Raw genomic sequence first — 15,901 nt, forward strand, 5'->3', positions numbered from 1 at the left:
AGTGTTCAAAGGCATCCTCGGAGCGTGGGTGCGCCCTGCGATCGGCCGGCAACCGCTTCGGGGTTCCGAAGGCGGACGAGAGGCTCCGGCGCCCCCCCGCGACCCTTGAGGATAAGCGGATTGGAAAATGAATGCAAGGAGGGACGGAACCGACCGCGACGAAAACTTGTTTTCCAGAGGAGAAATTCGTCAAAGATCTCCTATTCGCAACGGATGCGCTTCCGTGACCGAAAGGCGAAACGATCCGCAAAAACGGCGAGGTCGCACTCTCCCGTTTTTTAATCCCCGACTTCTAACGGTCGGCACTATGAAATAGACGATCGTGAGCAAACTTATTGATGATGAAAAGCTGAACTCGTTTACAAGTTTTCGACGAACGCGAGCGTAGCCAACTCGGCAATTATGAGAGTCGCTTCCCCGGAGGACATGACGATCTGCGCGTCGGCCCAACCGCCGTCGCGCCTGTCCAAACTTTCTACCGTGAAGCTGTCGCCCAAAGCATTTCAAGCGTCAAAGTCGGGACGCGCCGATCGGCTCGGCCGCAAATGAAATGCGAGTCGATGGGAAATTTGGAAGAAGCGTTATTGTTCATGAACGACGGCCGCGGAGGCCCGAGCTTTTCCACCTTCGAAACGCGTGAAAATATCCGGAAAGCCGCGTGACGTTCCACTCCAAAATAAATGCCGATCCGCAAACGCCTTCAACGATTCACGCGCGCGACGGAATATTTGACACTCGATGACATGATAAAAAGACACACACTTTTTAGAAATGTATCAAATCACGGACGACTAAGTGTGCACGCTCTTTGGGGAGGGGGGGGGGCGGGAAAAGATGTCAGCGTTTATCAAAATGTCTTTTATTTCCTCTGGAGTGTTGCCGGAATAAATAAAAGCGGCGAAACACGGTTGGACTCGAGACCAGTATTGCATGTATGAACACATTTACAAGCGTACGCACAAGAGCACTTTTTCTTGGGGCCTTTTTCTCCGGCCGGCCCGTCGGTGGCGCTCCGCTTCCTTCCGCAGCCCGCTCACATGTCGGCGGGGCCCTTGACGGCGGAGTCCTTGGCCGCCGCCGCCGCCGGAAGGACGCACTGCGACGGCTCGCAGTATCCGGCGGGGCCCGAGGGGCCCGGGGGCCCGGGAACTCCCGGAATTCCGGGAGCCCCGCGAGGCCCCCGAGAGCCGTCGCGCCCGTCGCCGCCGTATGCCGACCGGCCCGGCTGCCCTGTGGGGCGGTGCGATTATTTTAGATCTATCTACAGGTAGACACACGCGGGCGCTGTTACGGTACATCAAAATTGGACGTTTTCTCGACGGAAGGAATGCCAGGAAAAGCCTCCCGGAACAGCCCAGCTTGATTTGAGGTTCATCGGTGACACTCGCGACGGTGGCGGGTACGTTCTGACTTGCGGTCACGCCTCGGTTTTCGACCATCATCCGTTCCAGAAGGCCGTTCGAAAACCGAAAGCACGCTCTTTTTAAAATCAAATCTTTACCGAACACGTCCGCTCACAATGGAACGCTTCGAGAGAAGTCAAGTGGCGCATTCAAGTGCGCTCGGTTCGGTCGAGAACCCATTTTCGGTCGTAATCCGAGGCGTAAAAACTCGGTCGAAAACCGATTTGGCCGAGAGCGGAGACGTTCGAAAACCGAGGTTTGACTGTGCGGCATTTGAATGCGACCGGCTCGGCGTGAATCCGAATGACAAGCGGGTGCGCGCCACATTCACTCTACCGTTCGCGTTTACTTCCCCTCACTAAAAGTTTAAAAAAATCGATTTATAAATCTGTAATTAAGAACACGTATTTCCAGTATGACAATTATTCAATCGTCTATTCTCCCGCGTTATTTTGGAAGCGAGAAATGATGCCCGGGAGCAGAAACGTTCACAGAGTTTTGGTGAGTCTTTGATTTTTGTTTGCGCTTCAAAATGGACTTAATGTTCTTTTGGGTCACGCGTAGCCACCCGCGTGATGAATATTTGCGTTTGTTGAGGAAGGAAGGGCGGATGTTTTCATCCATCGCGGGGGCCTGCCATTTGCTCCTCTAGCGCCCTCTGCCGTTTACTGACATTGAGATCCACAAAGTGCCCTCGGCCGCCGTTGCCTACGTCACGTGAACAAACCCAGAAAACAGGTGAGTCGCCGAGTGACGTTTCCACCGGATATTTTGGAATTGACCTCGGCAATTGTATTTGCTGTCATATGACGTGGAATGTCATATGCGCGTGTCTGGTACGACACAAAAAAATCTCGAATGTAGTCACGGCAAAGAATATCGTGAAATGATCCCAGTGAGGGGGGAAAACCCCCCCGAATCACAAACGAACGGCTGTTCCCGTGTTGGCCTCTGAGGGGCAGTGTGGTGATGTGCACATATGGAGTTCAATACGAGATGAAGAGGAGAACAAAGTTGCGACTGAGGTGTGCTGTATTTATCGAACTATCGAACGTTTTTTTCCCCCCGCCGATGGGGAGAAAACGTGCCTTCGGCCCCGGTTTGCATTAGCCTCGCGTATACGTTCCCGCGGCGTGTCAATATTCGTTTTGTGAAAGAATAACAGTCCCGGACGTCGATGCTCATTTTCCGCGAGTACGTCAGCGCGGTTTGAGCAGAACGCGGGCATTAGCCTTTGCAACGTTTGAAAACGAAGCTTGACTCCCGTTTGAATGCACAATCGTTGACGGGAAACGCCAGGAACCCCCTTCGCGGACGGCAAAATGGCGCAACGTCACAACCTGCCCGCGCACCCGCCGCGCCGTTGAGCACGTTCTTCATTTTTTTTCTTTGACGATCTAAATTTAAAATTGAAATATAGATTCATTTGCCAGCGTTCGGCCGCGGCTTACCTGGCAAACCAGGAGTGCCCGCGACGCCTTTGGGTCCGCGGGCGGTGGGGCCCCGGGCCCCCCTGTCCCCTTGGTCCCCTGCGGACGAGAACAGATCAGGTTATTGCATGATGACGTGTTCGTTTGAACATATTTCCACGCTTGGGTAGGATAAACGGTCGTTTCCCAAATACGGGTCGGGGGGCACGCGCAAATATTCAGGACGTTCGGCAAAGAAGTTGAGCTACGCAAGAAATTAATTTTGTTGCGTTCCAAAGAAAGAATTTTCAATTTGCGGAGCATTTGCAAATGAAACGCTCATCTTTGCACAATCTCATCTTGGAAAAAGAAAGGGCCTCGATTCATTTGAACGGAGAACGTTTCCATTTGGTTCATCGAATCGAAACCGCCTGGATTTTTCGATGCGACTCGCGACAACATAAAGTTCGTTTTGTCTCGTAAAGGTGGGACCTTTCCGACATCGAGTCAGCCGTTACGTTTTCCTCGCGCGTGCGGGCCGGCGTCTCTTCTGGCGAGCGATTGGGGAGGCGTAGCCGGGCGGTCCCACCTTTGGGTCCTTTGCGGCCCAGCGGCCCGGGCGGCCCCTTGAGACCGGGAAGCCCTCTGGACCCGCTGTGACCCGGGAAGCCGTTTTCACCGCCGGGGCCCGGGGGGCCCGGCGGGCCCGGCGGCCCGGGGAGCCCCGAGACGCCCGACTCGGGTCTGCCGAGGCTGGCCGCCAGCTGGGCCAGCTGCTCTGTGAAGCGGCACCGAGACCATCATGAGGACCGCGGCGGCGACGACGACGGCGACGGCGACGGCGACGACGGCGACGGCGACGGCGACGGCGACTCACCCTGCATGACTCTCATGCAGACCTGTTTGATGTGCGTGTCTGTCGGCGATTTGCCCTGCGTCAACACAAGCACAAATGATTTGCTCCGTCGTCCCGTCTCCATTTCTAGCCTTTCGTCAAAATTCAGCTTTTTAGGCATCGTTTCACGGGCAAGTCAAGTCCAAAATGTTCTTTGAATTGCAGGTCCCTCGATGCGCGCCCCGCGATTGGCCGGCGGGCAGCTGAGGGAGCCGCCCCGAGACGGCCGCCCGCGACCCCGGTGAGCATAAGCGCAATCGGACCACGGGCGGATGGACACGGCGGCCCGACCGCTCTGTCGGCGCCGCGCGCCCGATTCGTCTTTGCGGAAAAGGGAGGCGGCGGCGGCGAAATTGCGCCGGCCGTTTGCCTACTTGCCGCGGACTGAAAATGACATCGCCGTTCCTCGGGTGACAACCGATCGCAGCTCACGTGGTTTTTTTGGGGGGGGCGAGGGGCTCGCGCGATGTTTGCGAGCCGAGCCCGGAGCAGCCGCGACGTCATTTTTAGTAAGGGAGGGGCGAAATGGCTGAAGATGAAGCGGCGTGCCGTCTTCGCGGATGATGAGGGGGCGGGGCTTAGATCAGATCGCAAAAGAACCGGTTCGGACGGAGGCGCGACTCTCACCGCGGGTCCCTGGGCGCCGGGCGGCCCCGGCGCCCCCATGTCGCCCTGCGTGCCTCGCGGTCCGGCCCGGCCCGGCTCGCCCTCCTCGCCTCGCTGCCCTCGCCCGCCTTCCGGTCCCCCGTTTCCCGTCTCCCCCGGCGGACCCGTCTGCAAGCACAAAACGGAAAATCAAAGAAAAGGATTTCGCTCCAAAAAGATTTCTTCCGAAATGCGACATTCATTTCCAAAGTGGACCTTTTTTGCTCATGGAAAAAGGGGATCCTTTTTTATACAAATATCAACATGGAAAAATACACCGTTTCAGGACGACTTTTTTCCACCGGTCAAAAAAAGAAATGCATAAAACGGGTTCTTTCCCTATTGTGCTTTAATTTCTCCAAAAAGATGAGGGAGATTTGCATCAAAAATCCAACTTTTGGTTTTTTCCGAAAAGTGTGTGTGTGTGTGTGTATTTTTTATCTCTATATAGAGATAGATATAAAATGTGTGTGAGAATGAAAAAAGAAACTTTTTTTCCATGTATAGAAAAAGTAAAGGCGTGCTTTTGCGCCAACATACCGCCCCTTTTTCGCCGGGCTCGCCCCGATCGCCCTGCAAGAAAAGACAACCGGATGAGGAAGGCCAAGAAGGAGCGGGTCCAAAGCGGCGGCCGGGCGGGCGGCGGCTCACCGGGTCTCCGCCGTATCCCGGCGTGCCCTCGGCCCCCGGGGGTCCCTGGAGTGGACGCCGCGCACGCGGGTTATGCCGCCAAGAAGCTGTGGAATGTGACTTTGGAGGACGAGAAAAAAACCCACCTGCTCTCCTTTCGGACCATCCGGACCCACGGAACCCTGGCGGGGGGGGGACAGAAAGAGATCCAATCCGACTTGAGCGACAAACGGAACGCCACGTGCGGCGCTCGCCCTTTGCGATTTAGCCCGTGACGCGGATGTCGGTCGGGCTTCCCCGAGCGTGCTTTCACGTCACCCCGGTTGGACTTTGCGATTCAAAAGTGCGCATTTCAAGATGAGGCGGGCCTCCTTTCAGATCCACGTCAAATCCCCTTGACATGCGAAGGGAAAATGACGGGGGGGGGGGGGGGGGCACGAATGTTGACGTGGAAAGGCCTTCGCACACGCGAAAAAGCATTAAAAAATCAGTGCGCTGAAAAGCGCTCGATTGCACGATGACAAGTGGCCGGGATTTGCCAACTTTGGTTAGCGGTGCGTCTTTGTGGCCAAATATGGCCTGGGACGATCGCTCCCGAAAGTGGCCAAGCGCTCGATCGCTCATTTGGCTCACACGAGCCGGCGGGCAGCGCGTCGACGCTTTCTGATCCTCGCCGTTTCAAGTTCCCGGCGGCATCCAAATGCAAAATACCAACCAAGGATTCCTCGTGGATGTTCGCCGTTTTTTAAAAAAAATAAAACCGGAGAAAATGCCCTCCCCCTGCCCCCGGAGAAAAAAAACAATCATAAAAGTGTGACTTACAGTGTTTCTTTAACTCATTCAGTAGCAGCCAATTCCGGACCGAGTCTGAAAAGACGTTTAAAAACGTCTTTGGGTGCCAATGAGTTTTTAAGTAAAAATGAATAAATAAATGCGACTTTATTTGGGCGAGAGCATTTATCCTTGACAGAATTGACATTATCGTTGTAAGAAATAAAACCGAAATCCAAAATGGTGGTCGCACGTGTTCTCATGAATTGAAAAGTAGGCAACATGACCGTCGATGCAGGAAAAGCAAAATGTTACCCTTTGGCCCTTGAGGCCCCGATAGCCAGCCGGCCCAGGCGGTCCGGGAAGGCCCACGTCGCCTTTGCCTCCCTGTTGGAAAGTCAAACGGGAGGAGCCGCCGTTAGCGCGGCCGACGGGAAATGGAGACCCGCCCCCCCCGCCCCAAGAAAAGGGCAGGGCCTCCCCATCCGTCTCAAGCGCCGCCGCGTGGACAAGACGAGATGGCTCGATCGCTTCGGGGCGTCGGCGGCCACGCGGCGGTGCTCGAGTAACGACCGAGTCGGCGGCCTCACCCGTGGTCCCGATGCTCCCGGGGGTCCGCCCGGTCCTCTTTCCCCTCGCTCGCCCTGCCATCAACCGGCACGAGTCAATTCGGGATCGTCGGAGCCAGCGTCCCGTCGGCGCCTTTGCCGCTAAAAGCACTCACCGGTCCTCCCCGGGGTCCGACGGGTCCCGCCTCGCCCTGTTCGCCGCGCTCGCCCTGGAATCAAAGCCTGTCCGGTCAAAGAGTTCACGGCGCTGCGCCGCCAGCTTTTGCCAGACTTGCGTACTTGCTTTCCCGGGGAGCCCATCGGTCCCGCCGCGCCCGGATCACCCGTCGCGCCCTGGCAATAAACGAGGAACCGACAAATAAATCAACCCGGCAGAGGGGTGAGCCATTTTCACCCATAGTGTTGTGTGCCTCCGCACCTTAGGACCGCTCGTTCCTTTTTGGCCGTAAGAACCCGGAACCCCCTACGAGGAAGAGCCAAAAGCTCATTACGAGGGCAACGGTTCACGGGCGGTTCAAAAAAATGTCGCGTTCCAGTCAAACTTACGGGAAGACCCTGTAGTCCGGCGTCACCCGGAGCTCCGTTCTTGCCGGGAAGACCCTAAAGAAGCGTAGAATGTCCGTCGTCAAGCGACGGCACGGTCGGAGTCAAGGGCGACCCTTCCCTTGGGGCCGACGCTACCCTAAGACCATAGTCACCTTTGAACCAGGAAGTCCAGGGATTCCTTCCCGCCCGTCCGGACCAGGAAGGCCCTGCGAGAACAACACGTTGGCAGAAAATTAGCATTCGATCGCCATCTCACTTTGCATCCAGTAGTCTTTCCGTAGCCATTGTGAGCTCGCTACTCGAAGACCGAGTCACCCTTGGAAAAGTGTAACTTTCTGATATTTTTCATTTTTGGGGGTGGGGGACATCGTTTCGCTCGCACTATGTAGGCTTCAGTAAATTAGCCTCCGTTCCTGATTCCTTAGCATCCAGTGGTTTTGCCAGATTTATTGTGTGCCCTCCGCTCAGCTGAATTTAGCCTCATTACCGCTAACTTATAATGAGGCTAAAGTTAGCATCTCCGGAAATGAGAACCGAGTCATTTGACCAAAACCGACTTTGCCCGGTTGAACTCTTAAGGTCGCCTTTTCGAAGCGAGTTCTTTGGCTGACGTCGTTCGACTCGGTGAACTGTCAGTTATGCGGTCGGAAAAAAACAAAACTATTCGGTCATAAGCCGCTAACTGCCCCGGAAGTCAGCCGGAAGCGGTTTGAGCGGAAGTTAGCCTCGGTCGACCGCCAGCCGGGAGTTAGCATTTTGTAGCCGCATCATTTTGCTAACGCTAATATGTGCTGCCAAGTGAGCATCGAGTTGCCATCTTGGACCCAAACAATTTTGCGCGGACGCGGTTGTCCTTCGTCGAGGGCCGAGTCGGAAAGCGCCGCTCACAGCTTCTCCCTTTGGTCCCGGCGGTCCTCTGATTCCGGAAGGGCCTCCGTCACCCTGCGGGGATACCACCGAGACCGCATTTTAGGCGACCGTAACCGCAGCGGTGCACGTTCAACAACGGGACGCAAAGTTCGGACCTGCGCCCCCCTGGGTCCGGCCTCCCCGATGGCTCCTCTCTGCCCAAAGTCCCCCTAGATATTTTTTGGGTTTGTTTTAAAGAAGAAAAGCGTTAGTACGTTTGCGGAGCGCAGACATTTTTTTTCCGCGCACAGAATCAAACATTTTGCCCGCAGACAAATCCATTCATTTGAGTCCTCAACATATGAATGGCCGCAACGCAGCCGTTCGAAATCGGAGCACGTCCGCAAACAAACTTCGAGCCGCGACGGCCACGTCGGTCTACGTTATCGTTTCCAGACGAGCTTCGTTTGCTCCCGCCCCGCCGTCCGGGAAGAATGGATGACGGCGGTACTCACCGGAGCTCCGCGTTGGCCTTGAGGTCCCGCGTCCCCCGGCTTCCCTCGGGGTCCCTGTACGGCGACGTCTCGGTCACAGGCGGGACAAAGTCTGCGAGTCTATTGACCATTGAGCGTCTTACCCGTTCGCCTTTGGAGCCCGAGATTCCCGCCGGGCCCTTGGCTCCGGCCGGGCCCTGGAAGCAAGCGCGCGTTAGCCGATACCAAAGGTTCACGAGTCGCTTCTGACCTGACGCAACTCCTCGGTCTCACTCGAGCCACACCCCACTCTCTCTCTCTCAACGATTCTCGTCCATGGTTATTTGATGGCTTTCAGTTAGTACTTGAGCAGTTTATGGCCAAATGATTTTGGGAAGACTGCGTTGCGGCGAGCTGTCTTGTCGACCTACATTGGCTCAGTTTAGCCCCAGTAAACTAAGGCTGCGGCATCGTTAGCATTTTATCGTCTCTGGGACTGCAAAGGACACGTCCGCCGCGATTGTCCTCAGTCGGAAAGCCTTCAAGAAGGGGCTCCGTGATCGGTTGACCACATTTGGTGTTTTTGGAAATTCGCGGCAGGGCCGCGCGCGCCGCCGCCTCTCCGAATGGAACGGCCTCGGAGTCGGGCTTGGGTGTCGGAGCGCGTTTGCGAACGCGCCCCGGGTTGCTGGTGAGCATCTTTTCCGCCGTGGCCTAAAGGCTCGCTTCCCAACGAGTTCTTTTTTTTTTGGAGCCGCTCTGGATCTGGAGGTCCCTTACCGGAAGTCCTTGAGATCCGACGTCTCCCTGTGCCCCTTGTTCGCCCTCCTCTCCCTGAAAGCATTTTTGACCATTCAGAAAAGTATTGTTGAAATTGGATTTGTAATCAATCTTATTCGAATTCTTCTTCTTTTTTTTTTTTCAAAGGTTCATCTTCACTGGTTACGTGGGGTTTTACGGAAAGCTATAGTACGGGGACGTCACCTTGTGTCCTTGTCGACCGGGCTCTCCGGACTCGCCCTTCACGCCCTTGTGACCCTGCGCTCAGAAAACGACAACTTGGAGCAAAAAGAACAGACATGTTTTTTGTCGGTGTTGCTTTTTTTGGGGGGGGGGGAGGGGGGGTGTTGGCGTGGTAGATGAGAACTTACTTTCATGCCAGGCAATCCAGAGTGTCCTGACAATCCAGCTGGACAAGCACTAGGGCACTAAAACAACAACAAGGAGAAGTTAGTCGACTCCCAGTTAGCCCCTGATAGCAAAATGAGTTCACCGCTAGCTAGCATCACTCCTCGGTTGTCAAATGCAAACGCTCGGTGCGAGCCTGTGAATTTGAACACGGTCCGGATCGACCGTACGCTGTCATTGTTAGCCTAATTTAACTAAGCTAACGGTGAACATGACATAACTCTAATTTTGCTTACGTTAAATTAGCGTTGGGTCATGCTAAGATAACAGCTAGTAAGCATCTTGTTCCAGTTGACAAGTAAGTTAGCTGCTACTCGGCTGAAACAACTGAATCATTTTGTTTGTTCCAACTAGTTTAGATTCCGATAGCCGGATAATTCTGGCCGGGCAAAGTTAGCCTCGGTTCAGGTTCAGTTCACGGCTAGTTGCCCTTTTTTCTATTTTTGTCGAAGCTAGGTTAGCGTCCGTTAAGGCGAACGTTGACACCGAATGTCCCGGTGCGAAACTCACCAGTTCTTGGCCCCGATAAACTCCCGGCGGACCCTGGAAAAAACATTTTGCTGCATGTCAAGCGTCGGCGCCGGAAAACAACCGGCGGCGGCGTTCCCGGCGGGATTTACCCGAGGTCCCGCGGCTCCCGTGGCGCCCACTCGGCCCCCGGTGCCTCTGGCCCCCTGTGCCGACACGCAGCTTTAAGGATTATTCTTTCAATCGGACACCTTGGACTCGGCGGTCACCGTGTCATGCGGACACACTCACAGGAGCGCCCGCTTTGCCCATTTCTCCTGGGAGGCCGTCGGTCCCCGGGACGCCCTGGCCGATTCATAAGCCCCCCGGGCCCCGAGGGGGGAAAAAAAAAAGAAAATATTTAAATAGAAAAAAAAACATTTTGAGAGGGGGGGTGACTGGATTTTTTTTTCTGATGAAAATGTTTTAATTGCTTTGTACTAAAGTTACAATCCTCCTTTTTTTTCCTAAAAAAGTTACAAATATTGTCATTTTTCCAGCGATAGAAAGTCATATTTTTTGAATCTAAAGTTTTTCCTGAAAAAGATCAGGGAATTTATAGATCTTTTAATTTAAAACCCTCATCTTACGTCTACAAATCTCACAGAATGTTTTTTTTTTGGGGGGGGGGGGGGGTTCGTCAAGAAAAAAAAAAGAACATTTAACGAGTGACATTTCTGAGAGGGGAAAACATTCTTAGTTCCGTAAGAACTCACATCCAAGCCGCCTGGTCCCACGCCCTGCAAGAGGCCACAAATCCTTAACAGAGAGGAAGGAAAAAAAAAAAGCTAAACATGAAGAGCGCGGCGGGCACTTACCGGCTCGCCGGCCGGGCCCGGCGGTCCGGGATCCCCCTGAGGACAAGATGAGGCACACGCGCCGAGAAGTTTTAGTTTTTCCCTCCGCTCGGCCGCCCGAGCGCGAGAATGTTTGGCGGCTTGACTCGCATCGCGTTGGATGCGAGTCGACTCACTTTTGCTCCTTTAACGCCCGCTAGGCCTCGATCTCCGGGAGGCCCCGCGGGTCCCTGCGGAAGAAAGGAAAGAAAATCGCGCCGACAGATAGTTACTAGCGGCGAGGAGTTAGCATCTGCTCGCTCGAAAAGTTGGAGCCGAGCGGGACCAAGTGAGCCCCTCCTTGTTAGCAAACAGCAGCGGAAAAGCGGACAATCGTTCCCAACCCCAATAACGCTGGCTTAAATTGGCGGCACTTTGGCGCACGTTCGAGGGCAGCTAGCATCCGCTAACCGTGTCGATTAGCCGCTCGCTAGGTCGCCTAATTGTGAGCCTCCCTATGCAAAAACGGTTGAATTTGGCCAATACGAAGCTCTGCTCAGTCGACTGTAAATGAGCGGCTAAAATTTTGAGCTAACTATCATTCGTTGAGTAGTTAGCGTCAAACCACCAGAAAATGTCCTCCCGACTAAGTGAAGCCTCAATTAAATACGAGCCGGTCCGCAGATAGCGGCCGACGACCACGTGACTTTGGCAGGCCTTATTTGCTCGCCGGCTTCCTTCCGACGCTCTTTCGGGACCCGCTGCGCTAAAGCTAAGGGAGTCGAAGCAACGGGACGATTGGCATCCCTTGGTCACATGACCTCGGCCTCGCTTAGCCGCAGCTTAGCGCTCGGCGTCTTTGAACCGCAGAGTTTTGCGAAGACTGACGACGGGAAGATGCAAAGTCAAGTCGGGCTTCAACGCACCTTCTTTGTGTTCACGTTCCTCCGCCCGTGACTTGTTGCTGGGCGGGGTGAAGACTCTTTTTTTGAGGGGGGGGGGGGTATGCCCCTTTAAGTAAACAAAGTATTGCAAATTAACTTTGAAAGTCAAGTCAAGTGAATAGTTGTCCTGATATTCTGAGGGAGGTGCTTGCCAAATCCTGGTAGCAAGTCGACCCCCCCCCCCCCACACACACACACACTTTTATGTCGCAATCGCAGCCCGAGTGGACGGCTAACGGAAGCGCAGCCATCAGAGCGACACACTGGCTCCATTCTGCTCCCCCCCAGCGCCCCTTTGCTGCCATTGGGCACAAAAAGAGCCCTGTTTCCATCAGGAAGACCCCCCCCCCCCCCCGAGGCGCACAATCCTTATTCGAGCGTCGCTTCGCACAGGCCTGGAAAAACTTTAGCGCTCACTTTTGGCCTCGGAAATCGTCCCGATTGGGTTTGAAAGGAGAAGCCGACGAAATCGCTTCGGAACTTTTTTTTTAAGCGCTCTTCCGACAACGCATTTCATAAAGCAACTGCAAGAATGCTTTTTCCTTTTTTCTCAGCTCATGTGAGGTTTTACGTTTGTGGGCCGAGCTCGGCCGGCCACGCCCGCGACCGGTCGCCGCGCGCTCAAAGCGGCGCGCCTGTGTCCGTCTTGCCCCGCTCCGTTTTCTTTTTTTTTAAACGTCGTCGCTCCACTTACGTCTGCTCCCGGAAGCCCCGCAGCCCCGCCAGTTCCGTCTTTGCCGTTTTCCCCGGCAGGACCCTGCAAAAAAGCAGGATGAGATCTTAATGGGTGGGTGCGCGTGCGTGCGTGCGTGCGGGTGGTCGCTCACCGCTCCGCCGTTGACTGTGGAGTCCACTCCTCTCTCGCCCTGAACGCACAAAAAATGGGCCTGCTTGTAATCAATGTGAAAATTGTCCAGTTTGATGAAGCGGCGGGAAATTTGCTCCAAAACTCTCAAGAAGTCACACGGACATGCTCAGAGGCAGTCGGCCATTCTCGCCCCCCCCCCCCCCCCCCGCAAAAGAAAAAAATCACAATAATAGTCTCCGGACATAGTTTTGAATTCTGTCTCGTTTTGAAGCGGCTCATTTTCCCGAGTAAAGGTTTTGACGTCCGCAGCCGTCAACGGCGGTTAGCGGGCGAGCGAGGCTGCACCGAGTTTCTTCGTAGGTCCGTGACAGCAAACCGCCGGCAGACGACACGGCGAGGAGCACCGCCGTGCCCCAAATCGGGAGCTAAGCGCGGCGGCGCTGAATTTCGTTGGGGGCAGCGATTGGTTTTACACCCGATTCCTTTCACCTTGAAACATCTCACTACGTAAGACGCCTGGGAACTCTTTGAAATGAAGGCAACTCATGATCCATCATGTCTCCTTTAAATCCCCCCCAAGACGCACACGCTCCAAAGCAGGCTTCGGAACTTGTCGAAAAGAAGCAGAGCGAGTGAAAGGCTAAGAGGCTTTGATGGCGTTCCGAGCGGCTTGTCGCCGGCACGCCACCGAGCTCGTGTTGCCGCCAAAGAATCGGGGTCGCGTACGACGGCAAAACTCACATCGATGCCGTCCACGCCGGGCACGCCGGCGATTCCGGGTGGTCCCGGGGAGCCTCTTGGACCCACCGGGCCCCTCTGCAAAACACACGTGGGAGGGGTGGGGGGGGGGGGGGACAAACCAAAAAAAATCAGCGCACACGTCGGCTCCGCACAGACGCCCTTTTGTTCGGCTGATCTCGGCTCAGTCGGCCGTCGTGTGCCGAGATTAGCGATCATGACTGGCACATTTGGATGCGTATGCGGCGATACCGGCGGCGGCGCGCGGGCCATCGAAGGGGTCCGGCCTGAGGACCGCCGGCCTCGATCTTTGAGGCTCACCGACTAGAAAAGCGCAAACTGGAGAAAAGGCCCCCGTTTTCCCCCCAGCGAGCGAGTCATTCAACTCCTTGTCGAGGATTACGATCTGCCGAGTGAATCATCTCAACGCTTGAACTGCAATTGAAGAGAACATCGAACAGATGGATTGTTGCCGTATCGACCCAAAAAAAAAAAGGAGTTTCGGGTCCAAGCCGGCCGCTCGCCCAAAATACGCCCCTCGCCCGACCCTAACCCCATCGAACACGCGTTTGAGCTCCCGAGCGGGGAGGGGCCCGCAAAAGCATCTTGAATGCAGAACGCGACGGTCGGCTCTCCCGCGTGGAGTCCGGAGGTCTTCCGTTCGGCCGGACGCGTCGTCTTCGCCGCGAGCCGCCTCGCCAACCTACGACGGCGCCAGCCACCCGTGGCTTCATCCATCTTCGGTCTTCGACGGAGACGCGGCGGCCGGCGTCCCGCTCGAAGCGACCGAACGCCGCGTCGCGTCTCGATTGTCGGGTTGCGCCGAAAAGACGTTTCGCGACCCGAGTCCCGAGAAAACGACACCGGCGACGGGCGCCGAGTCCCTTTCCGCGCTCGGAGGGACGAGCTCGGGCGGCGATTTCTGGGGCCGAGCGGCCGCTTTGGCCGGAAGCGGAAAAGAGGCTCACCTGAGCGGAGGCGACGAGAAGCGCTTGCAGCAGGAGGAGCAGGCGGCGGCTCCCGGACGGATTCATGGTCTTGCCGGGACTGAGCGTGGCGCCGCGCGTCCCCCTTTTCCCGTACGTTGACGGTTACTCGAGAACGGGCCACCTGTCTGACCGGCCCCCGCCCGGGCCTCGGCCCGCCCCGAACGAATGCTGGGAGGGGCTCGCTCCTTGCGGGGCGGGCAAAGGAGGAGGAGGAGGAGAAGCGCGCCCGAAGGGGGCCGAAATGCAACTCCGCCCCCGCTGCTACGGCGCCGCCGCCAGCGCGAAAGAAAGCGCCTCATTCCCATTCAAACATGGAAAACTTGAATGCTTTTCATTGTTTTGCAACGGGATTATTCTCGGCCGGTACTTGGACTCTCCACTTTGCGAATGAAAAGCCGAAACTTTGCCCTTTACAGACGAATAAGAGAAGAAAACATTTATTTGTCCCGCAATTGAGAAATTTGCAAGAAATAATTATAAATAATATATAATAATAATAATATACAGTATATCAGTGTTTTTCAAACTTTTTTGAGCCAAGGCGCACTTCTTTCATTGAAAAAAATCTCACGGCACACCACCAGCTGAAATTGTGAACACCCCCCCCAGGCTTATTTTACCAACGTGTTATATTGTTACTATAACCGTTTTTAACCCGAATGACGTTATAACAGCTTGAATTGAAATCAAATGAACACAAAGAAAACAATATTTTCTCATCTTTCCTATTTATTGTTTCACCGTCGTCCTGCATTCATGCGTCACAGATTCGCTTGTCTCTCGTTGAAACGCGACAATTGGCTAGCTGTTGCTGCTCCCTAGCGGTATGGGCGGGTACTACATAATTACTTTCCGGGCGAAAGACCGCACAGGCATCCAAATTGGATATTTTCCCGCGGCACACGGGTTGAAAAACACTGATATACGGTATATATATATGTAATATAGAAATATTTAAAAAATATATAGAAATATGAAATAAAACCATCTCCATGTTCTTCGATCCAGCGACATCTTTTTCATTGAAGCGGGCTCATCTCCCTCGTCTCTGGGGCTCCGATTTTCGAGGGTGAGGTTGTCGCTGAAGACCCCTTCGAGCAAAGATGACTTCAGGCATCCCCCCCTAAAATGTCCAGTCGCGGATGAAGGGTTCCTGGAAACCGACCCCATAAAGACCAGCGTGAGCCAAAATACAACAGACCTCCCGGGAGGCGTCTTTTGGGCGGATCGAGCCACGATTGACATGTCTGCCAAATTTTGCCGTGTGAAGTGAAACTGGCTTTCGGGGCTGGGGAAAAGTTTCTTGGAAATTGAACCAACAAAAGCCACTTTGAGTCAAGACGAGAGACTTTTGGTGTGATTTCTGGGGACTTTTTGCTTCGGTCTACTCACGGAGACACGAATACCGTCGGCTTCGGGGGCCACATTTTCCCCCAAAATTCTGCGACGCGTGACCATTTCCGGGCGAGCGAGTCAAACTTGATCCGCGCGCACGGGTGAGATCTCAAACGTGTCTTTCTTTAGCGTTCTCTTGAGAAAGTGGTTCCAATTTAGTGGCAGCCGGACAAAGGCTCGAAGACGACTGTGTATTTGGTGGACAAAAACGAAGCAACAATGGGACGTATCCCGGTGTCTTTTTAAGGCATCGATTCTTGAGACTTTTTTGTGCGTCGACTCGGAGGACACGTATCTGCTCCATTTCTTGTGACGAAGTAAATTGTCAAGAGTGCATTTTCAAACGGTTCTGCGATGGGCCATCGG

The 15,901-nt window shown here is 54.7% G+C and overlaps 1 protein-coding gene across 1 annotated transcript; it reads right to left on the reverse strand.

Annotated features, from left to right (window-relative positions):
• Positions 1-843: 843 nt before the first annotated feature.
• col9a1a (collagen, type IX, alpha 1a) lies at positions 844-15,296 on the reverse strand. Its single transcript, XM_086120866.1, has 32 exons — positions 14,120-15,296; positions 13,155-13,229; positions 12,433-12,471; positions 12,300-12,362; positions 10,859-10,912; positions 10,704-10,739; positions 10,602-10,625; positions 10,138-10,191; positions 9,999-10,052; positions 9,889-9,921; positions 9,342-9,398; positions 9,175-9,228; positions 8,971-9,024; positions 8,355-8,408; positions 8,233-8,286; positions 7,894-7,947; positions 7,757-7,810; positions 7,021-7,074; positions 6,869-6,922; positions 6,741-6,785; positions 6,602-6,655; positions 6,478-6,531; positions 6,344-6,397; positions 6,069-6,140; positions 5,129-5,164; positions 5,004-5,048; positions 4,893-4,925; positions 4,335-4,481; positions 3,690-3,744; positions 3,402-3,590; positions 2,855-2,932; positions 844-1,230 (listed from the first exon to the last, which is right to left on the reverse strand). The coding sequence occupies exons 1-32, from the start codon at positions 14,183-14,185 to the stop codon at positions 1,034-1,036; spliced, it is 2,046 nt and encodes a 681-aa protein (XP_085976992.1). The 5' UTR covers positions 14,186-15,296; the 3' UTR covers positions 844-1,033.
• Between the last annotated feature and the right edge of the window lie 605 nt (positions 15,297-15,901).

The sequence above is a fragment of the Hippocampus guttulatus genome, chromosome 9 (assembly GCF_054856545.1).
Source record: "Hippocampus guttulatus isolate MCC_2025c chromosome 9, RoL_Hgut_1.0, whole genome shotgun sequence".
Lineage (NCBI taxonomy): Eukaryota > Metazoa > Chordata > Actinopteri > Syngnathiformes > Syngnathidae > Hippocampus > Hippocampus guttulatus.